This window comes from Sinohyriopsis cumingii, chromosome 4, assembly GCF_028554795.1.
Source record: "Sinohyriopsis cumingii isolate HCF-2022 chromosome 4, ASM2855479v2, whole genome shotgun sequence".
NCBI classification, from domain to species: Eukaryota; Metazoa; Mollusca; class Bivalvia; order Unionida; family Unionidae; genus Sinohyriopsis; species Sinohyriopsis cumingii.
The window spans coordinates 56,579,990-56,602,069 of NC_142964.1; the positions used below are offsets into that span (position 1 = coordinate 56,579,990).

Genomic DNA, 22,080 nt, shown 5'->3' on the forward strand with positions numbered 1-22,080 from the left:
GTTCATTTCTATCTTACACCACATTGGGCACCCAAACATGACAGAACCAGGAAATAAGACTAGTATACTTACAAATTTTGATCAAGTGATTAGCTTCTAGAATAGAAGATTTTTTTTTATCAAAATAAATTTTACGTGTCTTAAGGGGACTGAAAAGAAAACAACTGAATATTGTTTTACTTAATATGTATCCTTCTATGATAATAAAACTAAGTTTAAAAAATGAATTGGATTGTAATGGAAAATGTTATACTTGGTATTTTGAGAACTTAGGTACTTTATATATCAGCATATCAAATCGAAATGACAAAACAATCATGCTCATTCTACATAGAAGATCAAACACAAGTTATCCTGTGATTGAGTTTTAAGGCCACTGGGATGTATTGTGTAATTATTTTTTTTAATCCTTGATTGATGGTTGAGGATGCAGTTCACCTTGAAGAGAAAGCTCCTGAGATAGACATCAGATGTATTAATGAGTCTCATATGTCTTAGGCATTGCTTCCCATTGATCTCTGTAATGGGGAGAGAGTGCATAAAAAATTCAATGTTTTAATAAATTTGTTTAAATCTTTCATTTTTTTAAATGTGGTGGATTTCAATAATAAAACAGTGGGAGTGGTATATGGCTTTAAAACAGCATATTTATCCTACTGCAATTAGCATCATATATATGGCTCCAAACAAAAAAGAAATAACTCTGTTTAGAAAAATCTAAGAATCACAGTGACTTGACAAATGTACTTCTTCATATGATGACTAATATATTTAATAAGTCTGATGGCAATCATTTTAAAACTGAAACTAGTTACACTCACAATATTCTGTAACACTGCATTTGAATTCTTGCCAAGAAAGAAAAACGCTGGAGTGAATTGATCATACATTCCAACTGTCATTTTCATGGCAGGAGGTGGGGGTGGAGTGAAATATAAAAAAATGTACTTCTGAATAGACCCTTCAGTGTACTTCAATAAATGTGTATGATAAATAACTTTTAATGAATAAATAAAGCTTGCAATTGTTTATATTCTTTATAGGCAAAGAGGCAGTAATATGTAATGACAAAGATACTAGATCATATGCATTAGAATTGCATATAATAGCAGAGACATTTACCACCAACTACAGAAAATTAATGTCTGCTATTACACAATCTTTTTTAATTGTATTTGTTTTTGTTTTTTTTAATCCTTCAATAACTACACCCAGTGGTGCAGAACCAATCATATTTTACCTCTCCAGGCATCGATCTCACAGATAGCTAATTTCTTCCTCTGGCTCTTTGAAGAAAGAAATTAACTCTAGTATGATCAAAGGCTTCCGCTATAAGATTGCTGACACATTTTGTCTTCATGGATGCAAAGAAATACAAGGACTTATCTGATTTACTCACTAACTTTGAGTATAAATGGCCTAAAACTTTAACCCTCTGCCTTAAGTAGAATCTACCTTGGGTGTTAACCTGGCTGAACAAGACCCCCTTGAACAAAAGTGCATGGGCATCTCTGGCCCACCTATCCTACAAGACCTGCTTCCTCATGGCCTTAGAGACATCTGGCAGAATTAGTGAAATACATGCCCCATCTGCAGATCCCATTTATTTGCAGTTCCGACAAGATGACAGTTTCCTTGTTCATCACCAAGAGCCATCTCCCTTCCATGGGTAACCAGACCTTTGTATTGAAAGCTCTGTCTTTCCAGGACAAATCAACTGAAGGCCACTTACAAGATCCAGTCATATCTTTAAATTGGAACTTTAATTGAACAGAGCCGGCGAGTCAAAAGAGATCACGCCTTATTCTACCTCTGAAGTCAGGACAAGACAATACAACAGCTCAGTCTCTCTCATCCTGGATCAAGTGGAGTATTTGCTCAGCATACAGGGAAATAACCACGGCTCAAATGAACCTATTACCCATCTTGGCTCATGAGGTTAGGGCAGTTGCCACTAACCTAGGATTTGAACGGAACAATTTGTCTAATATCTTGATAATATAATCATATATTTCAAGTTTGGTAAAACCTCTAACAGAAATATGTCCTCAAGAGTTTTAACAGACTCAGTCAATCAAAGGCAAGATCAAATCAGTAATATGCATCAGCCTTGGTCCTTACTCAACTTGTTTGAAATCTTAACAATGCAAGCAAATATTCAATGTTTGATCAAAATCAATGCAAAAAATGTTGTCTCCAGAATGATAACAAAGTCAGTCAGTCAGATGCCAGATAACATCATTAATATATTTTGATCTTTTTCATGATAAAAATCTGTCAGAATTTCATGATACAAGCTTGTATTCAAAGGCTGGTTCAAATCATGCTTTATGGCCAGGTGAGCTTAAAATTACAGTAGCAAAGAGATTTATCTACCTTCACATCTTCAGGCGATGAGCTTCATATTTACCAAATTTCATTGTAATCCATAAAAACCAAAAGGCTTATTGCATTCATGATTGTGGGATGGGTGGAAGGATGTATGGATGGATGCAACGATTCCTATATACCCCCATTGAAGTGAATGATATAAAAACCTTTAGCAAAACCTTATATGGTGTAAACCACCATCCACTTATTATGAATGGTATTAAAACCCTAACAAAGCCTTACATGGTGTAAACCACCATCCACTTAATATGAATGGTATTAAAACCCTAGCAAAGCCTTACTTGCTGTAAACCACCATCCACTTAATATGAATGGTATTAAAACCCTAGCAAAGCCTTACTTGCTGTAAACCACCATCCACTTATCATGAATGGTATTAAAACCCTAGCAAAGCCTTACTTGCTGTAAACCACCATCCACTTAATATGAATGGTATTAAAACCCTAGCAAAGCCTTACTTGCTGTAAACCACCATCCACTTAATATGAATGGTATTAAAACCCTAGCAAAGCCTTACTTGCTGTAAACCACCATCCACTTATCATGAATGGCATTAAAACCCTAGCAAAGCCTTACTTGCTGTAAACCACCATCCACTTAATATGAATGGTATTAAAACCCTAGCAAAGCCTTACTTGCTGTAAACCACCACCCGACTGAAGTGAATGATATAAAAACCCTAGCAGCAAGGACTTAAATGGTGTAAACACCCCACCATTTAAGTGAATGGTATTAAAACCCTAGCAAAGCCTTACTTGCTGTAAACCACCACCCGATTGAAGTGAATGATATAAAAACCCTAGCAAGGACTTAAATGTGTAAACACCCCACCATTTAAGTGAATGGTATTAAAACCCTAGCAAAGCCTTACATGGTATAAACCACCACTGCTGAAACTATAGTGACTTATCTTGTTCAACTTTTTTGTAAGAATCTAATAAAATCTTTTACCTATTTACCTATTTTGCTATAAAGTGTAGAAATATAGGCATTTCTTGGATTTTATGTGAATATATTAACCTAATAATCAAAGGACATAATTCTATTCAAAATGAAATTGACAAGACATTACTCTTAAAAAGTGCATCTAGGTCTATGAGATATTGTATATACCATATTGCATCAGAATATGTTGAATGGTTCCTGAACTATGCTGCATCTAAGGATGCGCTGTCACAGAATTGAGACTGACCGAAAATATTAATATATCCATACAAATTGGACCAGTAAAGATGAAAACTTGGAAAGGTACATCTACATGTTATAGGCAATTTTCGTACCAAATGGTATCCAAACATGATGAAGGGTTGGAGACTTTTTTGTGTTAGTTGTGAACTGAATGACAGAAGAAGTTTGCCCTGGATGAAACAGTGCATCAGAAGAGTGTTGCCTTTGGTGCCCCCAACTTGGAAAGAAATACTGCAAACTCAACAAAATGTTTCCCTGAGCAGATGCCGATATTGCCCACCCTTTATGAATCCCCAGAGTAAAGCTCCTTCATTTTGATTGTGGAATCCTGAAGCATGGAAACTGATCTGGTGAGGCATTATGCTACAATACGTTTGGGTTTATTCTGTTCAGAACTGGGCGCATGTTGTATCCTGATCATTAATGTCTTAGGTGAAACTTTAACCTCTGATAGGTGGTATTCTGTTGAAAATATCAAAATATCAGCTTAATGAATATGCTGATGAATAAGAATTAGTGAACTCACATCTATCAGATCCTGATCATTTGCCAGCTTGAATCCTGTTTGTATGCCAAAGTCCACAATTGACATTCCAGCATTCTTTTCTTCTTCTGCCTTGGGAACATAGCTGTAAAGCGGAAATTTGATTGTGTATACTTATGAAATCTGCACTAATAACATCTAAGTGCAAAGAGTCTGCACCAGAATTGCCATCAAATTATGTGCTGGCAGAACAGGTTCCATCCTCTTTGTTTCTACTAATGATTTTCAACACACAGCACAGACTTTTGCCATCAAATTATGTGCTGGCAGAACAGGTTCCATCCTCTTTGTTTCTACTAATGATTTTCAACACACAGCACAGACTTTGGATCTTCTGGCACACTGTGTATAACTGACTTTTATGAAGATCCAAAACGAATAGAAACTGGCAATAGAATAGAAACTGGCAATAATTATGTCAGAAAAGTAAAGATGAAACTTGACATGCAAAGCAATAGTGTTAAATTATTAGGATTGTATTGAAGTATATAATGATGCAGAATCATTACCCTTTAATATTGTGAACTTTATGTATTGGCCCCCCCCCCAATAAAATAGTGGCTTTAAGCAAAGTACATACAAATCTGGAGAACCGAAATTCAATGACTTTTCAATGACCAGTTTTCAGTCTTCAATGACTTTTCATGGCATAAAGTATTCTACTTCAATACAACAACAAAAAATACAAAAACAATACAGAAATAAATAAATGTAATACAATATGATAGGGATTTTTATTTTTAAAAGTCTTTGTAACTGGACCCATATGTTAACCACTGCTCTTTAGCTTCTAGCTTTTCTCCTCCAGCTGCAACTCCAATGCTTTCACTTCAGAGATGCTTCCAGGATTTTATTTAAGGGGGGAGGGGAGCTCACACTTGTTACCAAAATAAAGAGGAAGTAGAACAAAAAGGAGTGGGTGAAGGAAATGACCAAATTTCAATATTTACCTAACACTTCAATATCCATCTATCTCCTTCCAGATCCAACCTGTCAGAGTCCTATTGAAATCAAAATCTTTAAATGATGTCACGTTTAGCTGTATATGCATTAATCTGTCATATTTTTATGAGCTTAATCTGTTCCTTACCTGTGAATGAATATTGTTTTGTGCTGAGATGCCCCTTTCACAGTCTTCTGTCTGACAGGGCATATACATATCTAGCTAAGCCAGCTGGAACAAATTTTAGAACTGTTCTTTATGGTTGTTATGTGCAACTTTCCACAGCTCATATGTGTTGTTATATGGATACTTCTAATTGAAAACAAGATTTTTCACTAACATATGCTCTGTTAAAGTTTACTGCCTACTCTGCCACATTTACTATCTGTTCCATAATGCTGTGTTAGGATTTGAAGTCCATCAATGCCAAAGTCTGCTTGTTGAAGGTATTATGATCAAATAAATATCTTTACTACCTAATTTCATTTTTAGATTCTTATTTATTACATTTAACTGAACTCTTACAGGGATAATATGTAGCTACACTCAAGGTATTTTGAAGTATGCATTTTTAATATATTTTGGATTTACTGAGTCTCATTATTGCATATTCATGTTTCTTTTCACTCCAAAACCCTAGGATATTATGCCAGGGTCTGTTTAAAAATTGAAATTTAAAAATAGCATGTAGTCAAAATTTTAGGAACATGGAGATCAGCAGTTTTCTCGTCAAAAAAAAGGAAATTTACAAATATGTAAAAATGTAAACAACTTGCACAGTACCTAAATAAATGTTATGATATCCCTACATTTCTTCAAGTGAATTAAATGGACAGTGAAAACCTGTATTTCCATTTTTTTTGGTGCTATCTAGAATAATTTGGCAGTAAATCATCACTGATTGAACATTAGAATGCACCTTGCATTGATTTTCTCTGAAATAAAAACATACTCCAGGTGTAGTTAAAAATATAAATCATGTTACTATTTTTTCAACTGCATGTGTTCTTATACCTGAAAATTGAGCAGTAAATTAAAAGTAAAGACTTGACAACACTCCTCAAGAATGTGAATGGGTTAATCCATGTTTATAAGTCTAAAGTTTGGCACTAACAATCACCAAATGAACAGTCCAGAAGTTTATACCCCTTAAGCTGGTGATCAGACCTATTAAAATGACAAATCTTTCAAATGTTATGAATTTGTTATATGGTGCAGATTTTAGTCAAAAGGTGACATACATTTGCAGCATAACATATTTTTGAACCTTCAGAATGATGTCACTAACTGTAGGTACAGCTTCCATCATGTTGACATCTTCAGCTAAAATGCTCAAAAATATCTTCACGTAGGGTAAAAATGTTACTCTTTCTAAAAAATGTATGTTATGAGTGCATATTTGGCTGAATAAGAGGATCAAATGAAATTTAGACATTTTGTCATGGCTTTACCCACCTTAAAATGTGTGATACAATTATAATATGGCCAGATATTCAAGATCTGGGGATTTTGCTTTACATAAAAACCAATAATTCCGTGTAAGACATTATCATGTGAACACTGGGTATGGTGCAATAAAAATGCCTGTTTTGATTTCCATTATTTCCCCCATTGTCTGTGCATAGCTAATAAGCACTTTGTAGCACAAGATCCTGCAAGGCTAAATTGTATGTGAAAAGAAATGAAAATTTCACTTTACTTTTAAACTGTATATATTTTAATTCAGTTTTTTATTATGCCTTCTTTACAATTAATTTCAAAATGCCATTGAAAGAGGGGTTGAGTTTTATTTTTTGTCCATACAGCATGTTGACTCGACCATTTTCAGACTCACAATCTCGTATCTCCATAAGCACTTTTCCAGCTTCAATATTCTGATATACCTCATGGTTTTAAAAATAAATTGATATCATCATAATCATCAGCCAGTATTTGCCAAATGAACTCAGAAGCTAAAGATGAACCATGCTGGGATTCAGTCAATTCTGTTTTATAGGTGGCCTGTATTTTAAACACACATTTGTGAAAATTCTTTAATGTAAGGTTCAAACTATGAGAGAATGAATTTTCCAGGTCCCAATATGCTAATTAATCTTAGTGAAAGAGTGTGCATACATTTATGACGTCACATGAAAGGGGCACTATGCATGATATCTGATTACTTCCAGTGGAATATGATAATAGTTGACACATGATCGAAAATCAAACTGTACTTCTGATTGTTACAGAACATTAAAAAAAATTACTCAAAAGAAATTTTTTCCTCCATATTATATTATCATGCAAAACAAAATCTCTAAAATTCAATGACTTTCAATGACCTCTAATGACCATGTGGACCTTGTGTTAGGAAGAAAAATCACTCCTCCAGGTTTGAAAATTCGTATGTTTCATTATTCAAAAGGGCCAAAACTCTTTTATTATTATACCAAATGTTTCTATCATTACTGTTACAGTATAATGCACCCGAACTGCACAAAGCATAGTTCCAGATAAACAGTCTAAAGTTGTTTGTTCCAGATATGATTTCAAGTAAATAATTATAGACTCTGATCTGCCTTTCCACTAAGCAATAGCAAATCTGAGTCTATACTGTTTGCAGCTGTGTGTATACCAGGAAACACTAATATGTAGAGTAACAATAATTTTTATGTGTCCTGAATATTTGCATTTTAAAACAAATCTGTAATAACTGAAATCCACATTATTCTGTTAGTGAACCACATAAAACATTGCCTTATAATAAAGTTCCAAGCACTAATTTTTCATCAGCCTTCATACCTAGTTTGCTATATTTGTAAAGGAGCTGCTTCATACTGATCTGAAGGTCAAAAGATCTAAGGTGAAGGTTGCTGGAGAAGAAATCTTGACTTTGGCTTCCACACAATGTTTCAAGCTTTCAGCAGCTGTTTCTCATCAAATTTATGGATCACGTTTACAAATAGACTATGCATAATAGAGAGCACACTAATGATACAGGGAACCAAAAGGTCAGTAGTCAATATTATTGGAAACCAAATTATTTTGTTTGATACATAATAAATCCAGTTTCCTAGATCTAATTCTCATCAAACATCATCGTGTACATGCCATTATTTTTAAATATGATAATAATAACACAATAACAAAGATACAGTCACATACTTCTCACTCAGTGCAAAAAGGAGTGTTGTTCTGCAGTTTGTCCAAGGCAAACACACGAAGTTGTGATTTTTGTAACATTTTGAATTTTAAATAAATAATTCTCGGTGATGTAATGGGATAATTCTAGATATGTACACTTGGAATAAAAAACATATTATTTATCATTATATATCACCATAATAACCTCCTGATTTAATTAACAAATAATTAAAGTCTCATTCTAATATTTTTAAAACGATCTGTTAATCAACAATATACCTTTTATTATGGTTATGAAGCAAAAAAAATGGGTGGATATAATTATGTTAGGCTTAACATTTCAATGTATGAGTGATGCCTAGAAGCATTATTAGCAAGGGATTCTTTGCAAAATGACCCAATCAATACACTGGCAGGGCTTTAAACAGGAATTTTTTTTTATAAAAAAGGGGTGGCCATATGTATTTAACATTAACGGGCCATAACTATACAAAATGATGTTAAATGCTGGGGATTAAACTTGTGCAAAAAGCTCAGCAAGCTAAAGCTGCCATGAAATCTGCTTGAAATCAAATGAATCTCATTCCAAAGATCATAGCTGTAAAATATAAGCAATAACTCCACCGATTAGTGGAACTGAAACTTTTCAATATGTGTCATGGTAAACATATCAGTAAAATATATAAGAAAATCAAATAAATTGGAAATATCATTAACAAAATGATGCAAACCCAGAAATCAAAGTTTAGAATGGGTAATCTTATTTCATGACCGAGGTCATTTCTGATGGCAGATCAGATAAAACAGTGGATCAGAAATCAAAGTTTAGAATGGGTAATCTTATTTCATGACAGGTCATATATGATGGCAGATCAGTTAAAACAGTGGATCAGAAATCAAAATTTAGAATGGATAATCCTGTTTCATGACAGAGGCCATATCTGATGGCAGATGAGATAAAACAGTGGATCAGAAATCAAAGTTTAGAATGGGTAGTACTATTTCATGACAGAGGCCATATCTGATGGCAGATCAGATAAAACAGTGGATCAGAAATCAAAGTTTGGAATGGGTAATCTTATTTGATGACAGAGGCCATATCTGATGGCAGATGAGATAAAACAGTGGATCAGAAATCAAAGTTCAGAATGGGTAGTACTATTTCATGACAGAGGCCATATCTGATGTCAGATGACATAAAACAGTGGATCAGAAATCAGAGGCCATATCTGATGGCAGATGAGATAAAACAGTGGATCAGAAATCAAAGTTTAGAATGGGTAATCTTATTTCATGACAGAGGCCATATCTAATGGCAGATGAGATAAAACAATGGATATAAAATCAATGTTTAGAATGGGTAGTACTATTTCATGACAGAGGCCATATTGATGGCAGATCAGTTAAAACAGTGGACCAGAAATCAAAGTTTAGAATGGGTAATCTTATTTCATGACAGAGGCCATATCTGATGGCAGATCAGATAAAACAGTGGATCAAAAATCAAAGTTTAGAATGTGTAGTACTATTTCATGACAGAGGCCATATCTGATGGCAGATCAGATAAAACAGTGGATCAGAAATCAAAGTTTGGAATGGGTAATCTTATTTCATGACAGAGGCTGTATCTGATGGCAGATCAGATAAAACAGTGGATCAGAAATCGAAGATTAGAATGGGTAGTACTATTTCATGACAGAGGCCATATATGATGTCAGATGACATAAAACAGTGGATCCGAAATCAAAGTTTAGAATGGGTAATCTTATTTCATGACAGAGGCCATATCTGATGGCAGATGACATAAAACAGAGGATCAGAAATCAAAATTAAGAATGTGTAATCCTATTTGATAACAGAGGCCATATCTGATGGCATATCAGCATCATTAGAAAAATAAATAAAAGCCATCTATACTGTAATACTTTCAGTCAAATTAGGTCAAATTTTCATGACCGTTTTTCAACATGAAGATATTTAAATATTTCTTTTTTTTTTAGCGAAAGTGGCACATCTGACATAGGATCAGGAAAACATGAGCCAATTTGAAAGACCTTTACACCAGCATGTTTTTCATTAAATTTGTTTGAATTCTGACAAGCAGTTTTTGAGAAGAATGGTGGAAAAACTGTACATTCAATCAGGATAATTTCAAAAAATTTTGAGGAAATTAATAACACGATGCTTTCTTTCAAATTTAGTCAAATTCTGTTAATTTGATTTTTTAAGATAAAGTCATATAAAAGCTTTTTCCTTTTTGGTAATAGTGGCCTTATTTTACAGTGGATCAGTACCTACTTTATTTTGAGCAATAGTGGCCTTATTTTACAGTGGATCAGTATCTACATTATTTTAGCAATAGTAGCCTTATTTTTCAGTGGATAAGTATCTACATTATTTTTAGTAATAGTGGCCTTATTTTACAGATTATCAGTATCTACATTTTTTTAGCAATAGTGGCCTTATTTTACAGATCAGTACCTACATTATTTTTAGCAATAGTGGCCTCATTTTACAATGGATCAGTACCTACATTATTATGAATAATAGTGGCCTTATTCAACAGTGGATCAGTATCTACATTACTTTAGTAAGAGTGGCCTCATTTTACAGAATATCAGTACCTACATTATTTTTGTAACAGTGGCCTCATTTTACAATGGATCAGTGCCAACATTATTATTAGTAATAGTGGCCTTATTTTACAGTCGATCAGTATCTACATTATTTTTAGCAATAGTAACCTTATTTTACAGTGGATCTGTATCTACATTATTTTTAGAAAAAGTGGCCATATTTTACAATGGATCAGTATCTACGTTATTTTTAGTAATAGTGTCCTTATTTTATAGAATATCAGTATCTACATTAATTTTAGTAAAACTGGCCTTATTTTACTGTGGATCAGTATCTACAGTATTTTTTATCAACAGTGGCCTTTTTTTACATTGGATCAGTATCTACATTATTTGTAGTAAAAGTGGCATTATTTTACAGTGGATGAGTACCGACATTACATTTAGTAATAGGGACCTTATTGTACAGTGGTTACGTTCCAACATTATTTTTTAGTAAAAGTAGTCTCATTTTACAGTGGACCAGTATCAACTTTATTTTTAGTAATAGTGGTCTTATTTTACAGTAGACCAGTATCTACTTTATTTTTAGTAATAGTGGCCTTATTTTACAGTGGATCAGTATCTACATTATTTTTAGCAATAGTAGCCTTATTTGACAGTGGATCAGTACCTACTTTATTTTTAGCAATAGTGGCGTTATTTTACAGATCAGTACCTACATTATTATTAGCAATAGTGGCCTCATTTTATAATGGATCAGTACCTACATTATTTTTAGCAATAGTAACCTTATTTTACAGTGGATCAGTATCTACATTATGTTTAGCAATAGTGGCCTTATCTTAAAGATCAGTACCTACATTTGTTTTAGTAAAAGTGGCCTTATCTTAAAGTGAATCAGTATCTGCATTATTTTTAGTAATAGTGGCCTTGTTTAGTAATAATGGCCTTATTTTAAAGTGAATCAGTATCTACATTATTTTTAGTAATAGTGACCTTATTTTACTGCGGATCAATACCTACATCATATTTAGTAATGGAAGCCTTCTTTTAAAGTGGATCAGTATCTACATTATGTTTAGTAAAAGGGAACTTACTGTACAGTGGATCAGTATCTACATTATGTTTTAGCAATGGTAGCTTTATTTTACAATGGATCATTATCTACGTTATTTTTAGTAATATTGGCCTTATTTTACAGTGGATCAGTACCTACATAATTATTAGTAATAGTGGTCTTATTTTATAACAGATCTGTGCATTCATTATTTTTAGTAATAGTGGCCTTATTTTACAGTGGATCAGTATCTACATTATTTTCTAGTAAAAGTGGCCTTATTTTACATTGGATTAGTACCTACATTATTTTTGTAATAGTGGCCATATTTTACAGTGGATCAGTACTTACATTATTCTGAGCAAAGGTAACATTATTTTACAGTGGATCAATATCTATTTCATTTTTAGTAATAGCTGTCTTATTTTACAGTGGATCAGAATCTACATTATTCGCAGTAAAAGTGGCTTTATTTTACAGTGGATCAGTACCTACATTATTTTTAGTAATGGGGCCTTATTTGTACAGTGGTTATGTACCAATGTTATTTTTAGTAAAAGTGGCCTTATTTTAGAGTCGATCATAAAAACATTATTTTTAAATAATGGTGGCCTTATTTTACAGTTGATCAGTATCTACATTATTTTTAGTATATGTGGCCTTATTTTACAGTGGTTCAGTATCTACATTATTATTATTAATTGTGGTCTTATTTTACAGTGGATCAATATCTACATTATTTTTACTAATAGTGGTCTTATTTTACAGTGGATTAGCACCTATATTATCTAAAAGAAAAAGTGGCCATTTTTCATAGTGGATCAGTGTCTACATTATTTTAAGTAATTGTGGCCTTATTTTACAGTGGATCAGTATCTACAATATTTTTTAGTAATAGTGGCCTTAGTTTACGGTGGATCAATACGTACATTATTTTTTAGCAATAGTGGCCTTATTTTACAGTGGAACAGTATCTACATCATTTTCTCAAAAAGGGGCCTTAGTTTTCTGTGGATCATTATCTACATTATTGTTAGCAATAGTGGCCTTATTTTACAATGGATCAGTATCTACATTATTTTTTTAAAAAGTGGCCTTATTTTCCCTTGGATCAGTACCAACATCACTTTTGGTAACAGACCCTATTTTACAGTGGATCAGTGTTTACATTATTTTAGTAATAGTGGCCCTATTTTACAGTGGATCAGTATCTACATTATTTTTAGCAATAGTGACCTTATTTTATAGTGGATTAGAATCTACATAACTTTTAGTAATAGTAGCCTTATTTTACAGTGGATCAGTATCTACATTATGTTGAGTAATAGTGGCCTTATTTTACAGTGGATCAGCAGTATCTATGTTATTTTTTTAGTAATAGTGGCCTTATTGCACAGAATATCAGTACCTACATTATTTTTTGTCATAGTGGCCCTATTTTACAGTGGATCAGTATGTAAATTCATTATGGTAATAGTGGCCTTATTTTACAGTAGATAAGTATCTACATTGTTTTTCGTAAAAGTGGTCTTATTTTACAGTGGGTCAGTACCTACATTATTTTTTGTAATAGTGACGTTATTTTACAGTGGATCAGTACCTACATTATTTTAAGTAATAGTGGCCTTATTTTATAATGGATTATTATCTACTTCATATTTAGCAATATAGGCCTTATTTTAAAGTGGATCAGTGTCTACATTATTTTAGTAATAGTGGCCCTATTTTACATTGGATCAGTATCTACATTATTTTTAGCAATAGTGACCTTATTTTATAGTGGATTAGAATCTACATAACTTTTAGTAATAGTAGCCTTATTTTACAGTGGATCAGTATCTACATTATGTTGAGTAATAGTGGCCTTATTTTACAGTGGATCAGCAGTATCTATGTTATTTTTTTAGTAATAGTGGCCTTATTGCACAGAATATCAGTACCTACATTATTTTTTGTCATAGTGGCCCTATTTTACAGTGGATCAGTATGTAAATTCATTATGGTAATAGTGGCCTTATTTTACAGTAGATAAGTATCTACATTGTTTTTCGTAAAAGTGGTCTTATTTTACAGTGGGTCAGTATCTACAATATTTTTTTTAATAGTGGCCTTATTTTACATTGGATCAGGACATACATTATTTTAAGTAATAGTGGCCTTATTTTATAATGGATTATTATCTACTTCATATTTAGCAATATAGGCCTTATTTTAAAGTGGATCAGTATCTACATTATTTTTAGTAACAATGGAGCTATTTTACAGTGCATCAGTAACTACTTTATTTTTAGCAATTGTAGCCTTATTTTACAGAATAGCAGTATCTACGTTATTTCTGGTAAAAGTGGCCTTAGATTAATGTAAATCAGTATCTACGTTCTATTTAGTAATAGTGACCTTATTTTACAGTGGATCAGTACTAACATGATATTTAGTAATAGAGGCCTGATTTTAAAGAGGTTCAGTATCTACTTTATTTTTAGTAATAGGAGAGTTATTGTACAATGGATCAGTATCTACATTGTTTTTTGTAACAGTGGCCTTATGTTACAGTGGATCAGTACCTATTTTATTTTTAGCAATAGTAGCCTTATTTTACAGAATACCAGTATCTACGTTATTTCTGGTAAAAGTTGCCTTAGTTTACAGTAAATCAGTATCTACATTCTATTTAGTAATAGTGACCTTACTTTACAATGGATCAGTACCTACATCATATTTAGAAATAGAGGCTTTATTTTATAGTAATAGTGGCCATTTTTTTTATAGTGGATGAGTGTCTACATTATTCTAAGCAATTGTGGCCTTATTTTACTGTGGATTAGTACATACATTATTTTTAGCAATTGTGGCCTTATTTTAGAATAAAACAGTGGCTACATTATCTTTTTAAAAAGTGGCCTTATTTTACAGTGGATCAGTATTTACTTTATTTTTAGTAATAGTGTCCTTATTTTACAGTGGATCTGTATCTACATTATTTTTAGTAATAGTGGCCTTATTTTACAGTGGATCAGTATCTACATTATTTTCAGTAATATAGGCCTTATTTGACACTGTTTCAGAATCCACATTATTTTTTAGTAACAGTGGCCTTGTTTGACAGTTGATCAGTATCTATATTATTATTAGTAATAGTCGCCTTATTTTACAATGGATCAGTATCTACATTATTTTCAGTAATAGTGACCTTATTAAATACAGTTTATCAGTATGTACATTATTTTTAGTAATACTGGCCTTATTTCACAGTGGATCAGTATCTACATTATTTTTACTAAAAGTGGTCATATTATACAGTGGATCAGTATCTACATTATTTTTAGCAATAGTAGCCTTATTTTACAATGGATCATTATCTACATTATTTTTAGTAATAGTGGCCTTATTTTGCAATGGTTCAATTCCTACATTATTATTAGTAATAGTGGTCTTATTTGACAACAGATATGTACATACATTATTTTTAGTAATAGTGGCCTTATTTTAGAGTCGATCAGTACCTACCTCTTTTAGTAAAAGTGTGGCCTGATTTTACAGAATGTCAGTATCTACATTATTTGTAGTAAAAGTGGCCTTATTTTACAGTGAATCAGTATCTACATTATACTTAGTAATAGTCACCTTATTTTACAGTGGATCAGTACCTACATCATATTTAGTAATAGAAGCCTTATTGTACATTGGATCAGTGTATCCATTATCGTTAGTAATAGTGGCCTTATTGTACAGTGGATCAGTACCTACATTATTTTCAGTAATATAGGCCTTATTTGACACTGTTTCAGAATCCACATTATTTTTTAGTAACAGTGGCCTTGTTTGACAGTTGATCAGTATCTACATTATTCTTAGCTATAGTAGCCTTATTTGACAGTGATCAGAATCTACTTTATTTTTAGTAAAAGTCCCCATATTTTGCAGTGAATCAGGATCTTCGTTATTTTTTAGTTATAGTGGCCTTATTATACAGGATATTAGTACCTACATTATTGTTATGTAATAGTGGACCTATTTTTCAGTAGATCAGTATGTACAGTCATTTTAGTAATAGTGGCCTTATTTTACAGTGGATGAGTATCTACATTATTTTTAGTAATACTCACGTTATTTTACAGTGGATCAGTATCTACGTTATTTTATTTTAATAGTGGTCCCATTTTACATTGGATCAGTACCTACATTATTTTAAGTAATAGTGGCCTTATTTTACAATGGATCAGTATCTACATTATTTTGTAATCACAGTAGCCTTATTAATTAGACAGTAGATCAGTATCTACATTAGTATTAGTAATAGTCGCCTTACTTTACAGTGGATCAGTATCTAAATTATTTTTAGTAATAGTGACCTTATTTTACCATGGATCAATACCTACTTTATTTTTAGTTAAAGTGGTCTTATTTTAGAGTGAATCAGAATCTGCATTATATTTAGTAATAGTTTCCTTATTTGACAGTGGATCAGTACCAACGTCATACTTAGTATAAGAGTCCTTATTTTAAAGTGGATCAGTATGTACATTATTTTTAGTAATGGGGGCTTACTGTACAATGGATCAGTACCTACATTATTTTTAGAAATAGTGGCCTTATTTTACCATGGATCAATACCTACTTTATTTTCAGTAAAAGTGGCCTTGTTTTACAGAATATCAGTATATACATCATTTGTACTGAAAGTGGCCTTATTTTACAGTGAATCAGTACCTACATCATATTTAGTATAAGAGGCCTTATTTTAAACTGGATCAGTATCTACATTATTTTTAGCAATAGGAGCCTTATTGTACAATGGATCAGTGTCTCCATCATTTTTAGTAATAGGGGCCTTATTTTACAGAATATAAGTATCGAAATTATTTTTAGCTATAGCAACCTTATTTTACAGTGGATCAGAATCTACATTATTTTTAGCAATGGTAGCCTTATTTTTCAGATCAAAACCTACTTTATTTGTATTAAAAGTGGCCATATTTTACAGTGGATCAGGATCTATGATACTTTTTAGTAATAGTTGCCTTATTATACAGAAGATCAGTACCTACATTATTATTTGCAATAGTGGCCCTTTTTTACAGTGGATGAGTATCTACATTCATTGTAGAAATAGTGGCCTTATTTTACAGTGGATCAGTATCTACATTATTTTTAGTAATAGTGGCCTTATTTTACAATGGATCAGTATCTACATTATTTTTTAGTCACAGTGGCCTTATTAGACAGTTGATCAGTATCTACATTATTATTAGTAATAATGGCCTTATTTTACAATAAATCAGTATCTACATTATTATTAATAACAGTGTTGTTATTTTACAATGGATCAGTATCTAAATTATTTTTAGTAATAGTGGTCTTATTTTACCGTGGATCAATACCTACTATATTTGTAGTAAAAGTGGCCTCATTTTACAGTGAATCAGAATATACATTTTATTTAGTAATAGTGACCTTATTTTACAGTGGATCAGTACCTATATCATATTTAGTAATAGAGGCCATATTTAACTGTGGATCAATAGCTACTTTATTTTTTATAAAAGTGGCCTTATTTTACAGAATATCAGAATCTACATTATTTTTAGCTATAGTAACCTTATTTTACAGTGGATCAGTTTCTACATTACTTTTAGCAATATTAGCCTTATTTTACACATCATAACCTACTTTATTTGTAGCAGAAGTGGCCATACTTTACAGTGGATCAGTATCTACATTATTTTTTTAGAAATAGTGCCCTTATTGTACAGAATATCAGTACCTACATTATTTTTTGTAATAGTGGCCCTATTTTACAGTGGATCAGTATCTACATTATTTTTTAGTAATAGTGACGTTATTTTATAGTGGATCAGTATCTACATTATTTTTTAGGAATATGGGCCTTATTGTACAATGGATCAGTATCTACAATTTTTTTAGTAATAATGGCCGTATTTTACAGAATATCAGTATATACATTATTTTGTAGTAATAGTGGCCATTTTTTATAAAGTATCAGTAGATACATTCTTCTGAGCAATTGTGGAATAATTTTACTGTTTAGTAAAAGTGGCCTGATTTTACAGAATGTCAGTATCTACATTATTTGTAGTAAAAGTGGTCTTATTTTACAGTGAATCAGTATCTACATTATATTTAGTAATAGTTTCCTTATTTTACAGTGGATCAGTACCAACATCATATTTAGTATAAGAGGCCTTATTTTAAAGTGGATTAGTATCTACATTGTTTTTAGTAATAGGGGCCTTATTGTACAGTGGATCAGTATCTACATTATTTTCAGGAATAGGGGCCTTTTGTTACATTGGATCAGTATCTACATTATTCTGTTAGCAATAGTCGCTTTTCTTTTTTTCACAGTGGATCAATATCTACATTATTTGTAGTAAAAGTGCCCTTACTTTACAGTGGATAAGTATCTACATTATATTTAGTAATGGTGACGTTATTTTACAGTGGATCAGTACCTACATCATATTTAGGAATCGAGTCCTTATTTAAAAGTGGATCAGTATCTGCATTAATTTTAGTAATAGGTGCCTTATTGTAAAATGGATCAGTGGCTCCATTATTTTTAGTAACAGTGTCCTTATTTTACAATGGATCAGTATCTACATTATTTAGTAATAGTGGCCTTATTTTACGATGGATCAATACCTACTTTATTTTTAGTAAAAGTGGCCTTAATTTACAGAATATCGGAGTATACATTATTTGTAGTAAAAGTGACCTTATTTGACAGTGAATCAGAATCAACATTATATTTAGTAAGAGTGACCTTATTTTACAGTGGATCAGTACCTACATCATATTTAGTAACAGAGGCCTTATTTCAAAGTGGATCAGTATCTACATTATTTTTAGTAATAGGTGCCTTATTGTACAATGGATCAGTGTCTCCATTATTTTTAGTAATAGTGACCTTCTTTTACAGTGGATCAGTACCTACATTATTTTTTGTAATAGTGGCCTTATTTGACATTGGATCAGTACTCACATTATTTTTAGTAATAGTCACATTATTTTACATTGGATCAGTATCTACGTTATTTTTTTTAAATAGTGGCCATATTTTACAATGGATAAGTACCTACATTATATTTTAGTAACAGTGGCCTTATTAGACAGTGGATCAGTATCTGCATTATTTTTAGTAATAGTGGCCTTATTTTACAATGGACTAGTATCCACATTATTATTAGTAATAGTGGCCTTATTTTACAATGGATCAATGTCTACATTATTTTTAGTAGTAGTGGCCTTATTTTACAGAATATCAGTATCTACATTATTTTTAGCCACAGTAACCTTATTTCACAGTGGATCAGTATCTACATTATTTGTAGCAATAGTAGCCTTATTTGACAGATGAGAACCTGCTTTATTTTTAGTAAAAGTGGCCATACTTTTCAGTGGATCAGGATCTATGCTATTTTTAGTAATAGTGGCATTATTGTACAGAATATCAGTACCTACATTATTTTTTTATAATAGTGGCCCTATTCTACACAGTATCTGTATGTACATTCATTTTAGTAATATTAGCCTTATTTTACAGTCGATCAGTATCTATATTATTTTTAGTAAACGGGGCCTTAATTTACATTAGGTCAGTACCTACTTTAAGATTTTGTAATAGTGGCCTTTATTTACAGTGGATTACTGACATTATTTTTAGTAATAGTCACGTTATTTTACAATGGATCAGTATGTACATTACTTTTAGTAATAGAGACCTTATTTTACAGTGGATCAGTGCTTACATTATTTTTAGTAATAGACACGTCATTTTACAGTGGATCAGTATCTACGTTATTTTTTTAACTCGTGGCTTTATTTTACATTTGATCAGTACCGACATTATTTTAAGTAATAGTGGTATTATTTTACAATGGATTCTTATCTACATCATATTTATTAATATCGGCCTTATTTTAAAGTGGATCAGTATCTACATTCTTTTTAGTAATAGTGGTCTTATTTTACAGTGGATCAGTACCTACTTTATTTTTAGCAATAGTTGCCTTATTTTACAGAATAGCTGTATGTACGTTATTTCTGGTAAAAGTGCCTTAGTATATAGTGAAACAGTATCTACATTCTTTTTAGTAACAGTGACCTTATTTTACACTGGGTCAATACCTACATCATATATAGAAATAGCGGTTTCATTTTAAAGTGGATCAATATCTACATTATTTTTAGTTATATGCTCCTTATTGAACAATGGTTTAGTATCTACATTATTTTTAGTTATACGCGCCGTATTATACAGAATATCAGCATGTACATCATTTTATAGTAATAGTGGCCATTGTTTTTATCGTGCATCAGTACCTATATTATTCTAAGTAATTATTCTAAGTAACTGTGGCCTTATTTTACTGTGGATCGGTATCTACATTATTATAAGTAATAGTGGCCTTATTTTACAATGGATTAGTAGCTATATTATTTTTTTTAAAAGTGGCCTTATTTCACAGTGGATCAGTATCTACATTATTTTTAGAAATAGTGCCCTTATGTTACAATTAATCAGTATCTACATTATTTTTAGTAATGGGGCCTTATTTGTACAGTGGTTACTACCAACATTATTTTTAGTTAAATTGACATTATTTTACAGTCGATCAGTACCAACATTATTTTAGGTAACAGTGGCCTTCTTTTACAGTTGATCAATATCTACATAATTTTTTAGTAAATGTGGCCTTATTTTACAGTGGATCAGCATCTACATTATTTTATAGTAATAGTGGTCATTTTTTTTATAATGGATCAGTGTCTACATTATTCTAAGTAATTGTGGCTTTACTTTACTGTGAATCAGTATCTACATTATTTTTTACCAATATTGGCCTTAATTTATAATGGATCAGTAGCTACGTTATTTTTTTAAAAAGTGGTCTTTTTTACAGTGGATTAGTATCTACATTATTTTTAGTAATAGTTTCCTTATTTTACAGTGTATCAGTACCTAAATCATACTTAGTATAAGAGTCCTTATTTTACAGTGGATTAGTATCTACATTATTTTTAGTAATAGTTTCCTTATTTTACAGTGTATCAGTACCTAAATCATATTTAGTATAAGAGTCCTTATTTTACAGTGGATTAGTATCTACATTATTTTTTGTAATAGAGGCCTCATATTACACTGGATCAGCATCTACATTACTTTTTGAACAACAGTCGCTTTTGTTCTTTTTACCGTGGATCAGTATCTACATTATTTGTAGTAAAAGTGGCTTTATTTTACAGTGAATCAGTATCTACATTATATTTAGTAATAGTTTTCTTATTTTACAGTGGATCAGTACCAACATCATATTCAGTATAAGAATCCTTATTTTTATGTGGATCAGTAATAGTGACCTTATGTTACACTGAATCTGTATCTATATTATTATTTGACCAATAGTCGCTTTTCTTTTTTTACAGTGGATCAATATCTACAATATTTGTAGTAAAAGTGGCCTTTATTTAGAGTGGATGAGCATCTACATTATTTTCAGTAATAGAAGCCTTATTGTACAACGGATCAGTGTCTCCATTATTTTTAGTAATAGTGGCCTTATTTCACATAATATAAGTATCTACATTTTTTTAGCAATAGTAGCCTTATTTTAACGATCAGAACCTTCTTTATTTGTAGTATAAGTGGCCATACTTTACAGTGGATGAGTATCTACATTATTTTTGGAATAGTGGCCTCTTTTACAGTCGATCAGTATGTACATTATTTTTGGCAATAGTGGCCTTATTTCACAATGGATCAGTATCTACATTAGTACTAGTAATAGTGGCCTTATCTTACAATGGATCAATATATACATAATTTTTCATAAAAAGTAGCCTTATTTTACAGTGTATCAGTACCTACATTACCGTTAGTAAAAGTGGTATATTTTACAGCGGATCAGCATCTACATTATTTTAAGTAATAGTGGTCTTGTTTTTACAGTGGATCAATATCTACATAATTTTTATTAAAACTGGCCTGAGTTTTCAGTGGATCAGAATCTATAACTTTTTTATAGTAATAATCGCCTTATTATATACTGGATCAGTATCGACATTTTTTCTTAGCAATAGAGGCCATTTTTTTTAAAGTGTATCAGTATCTACATTATTTGTAGTAAATGTCGCCTTATTTTACATTGGATCAGTATCTACATTATTTTTAGTAATTGTGACCTTATTTTACAGTGGATCAGTATCTACATCATTTTTAGTAATAGTGACCTTA

General features: G+C 31.6%; 1 protein-coding gene across 1 annotated transcript in view; it reads right to left on the minus strand.

Annotated features, from left to right (window-relative positions):
* The window catches only part of LOC149801208 (complement C3-like), a 346,536-nt gene that overhangs the window by 38,214 nt on the left and 286,242 nt on the right, over positions 1 to 22,080 (minus strand). Inside the window, exon 32 of the mRNA XM_089955247.1 lies at positions 4,106 to 4,208. Coding sequence (XP_089811373.1) covers positions 4,106 to 4,208 — 103 coding nt within the window. The remainder of the gene's footprint in view (positions 1 to 4,105; positions 4,209 to 22,080) is intronic.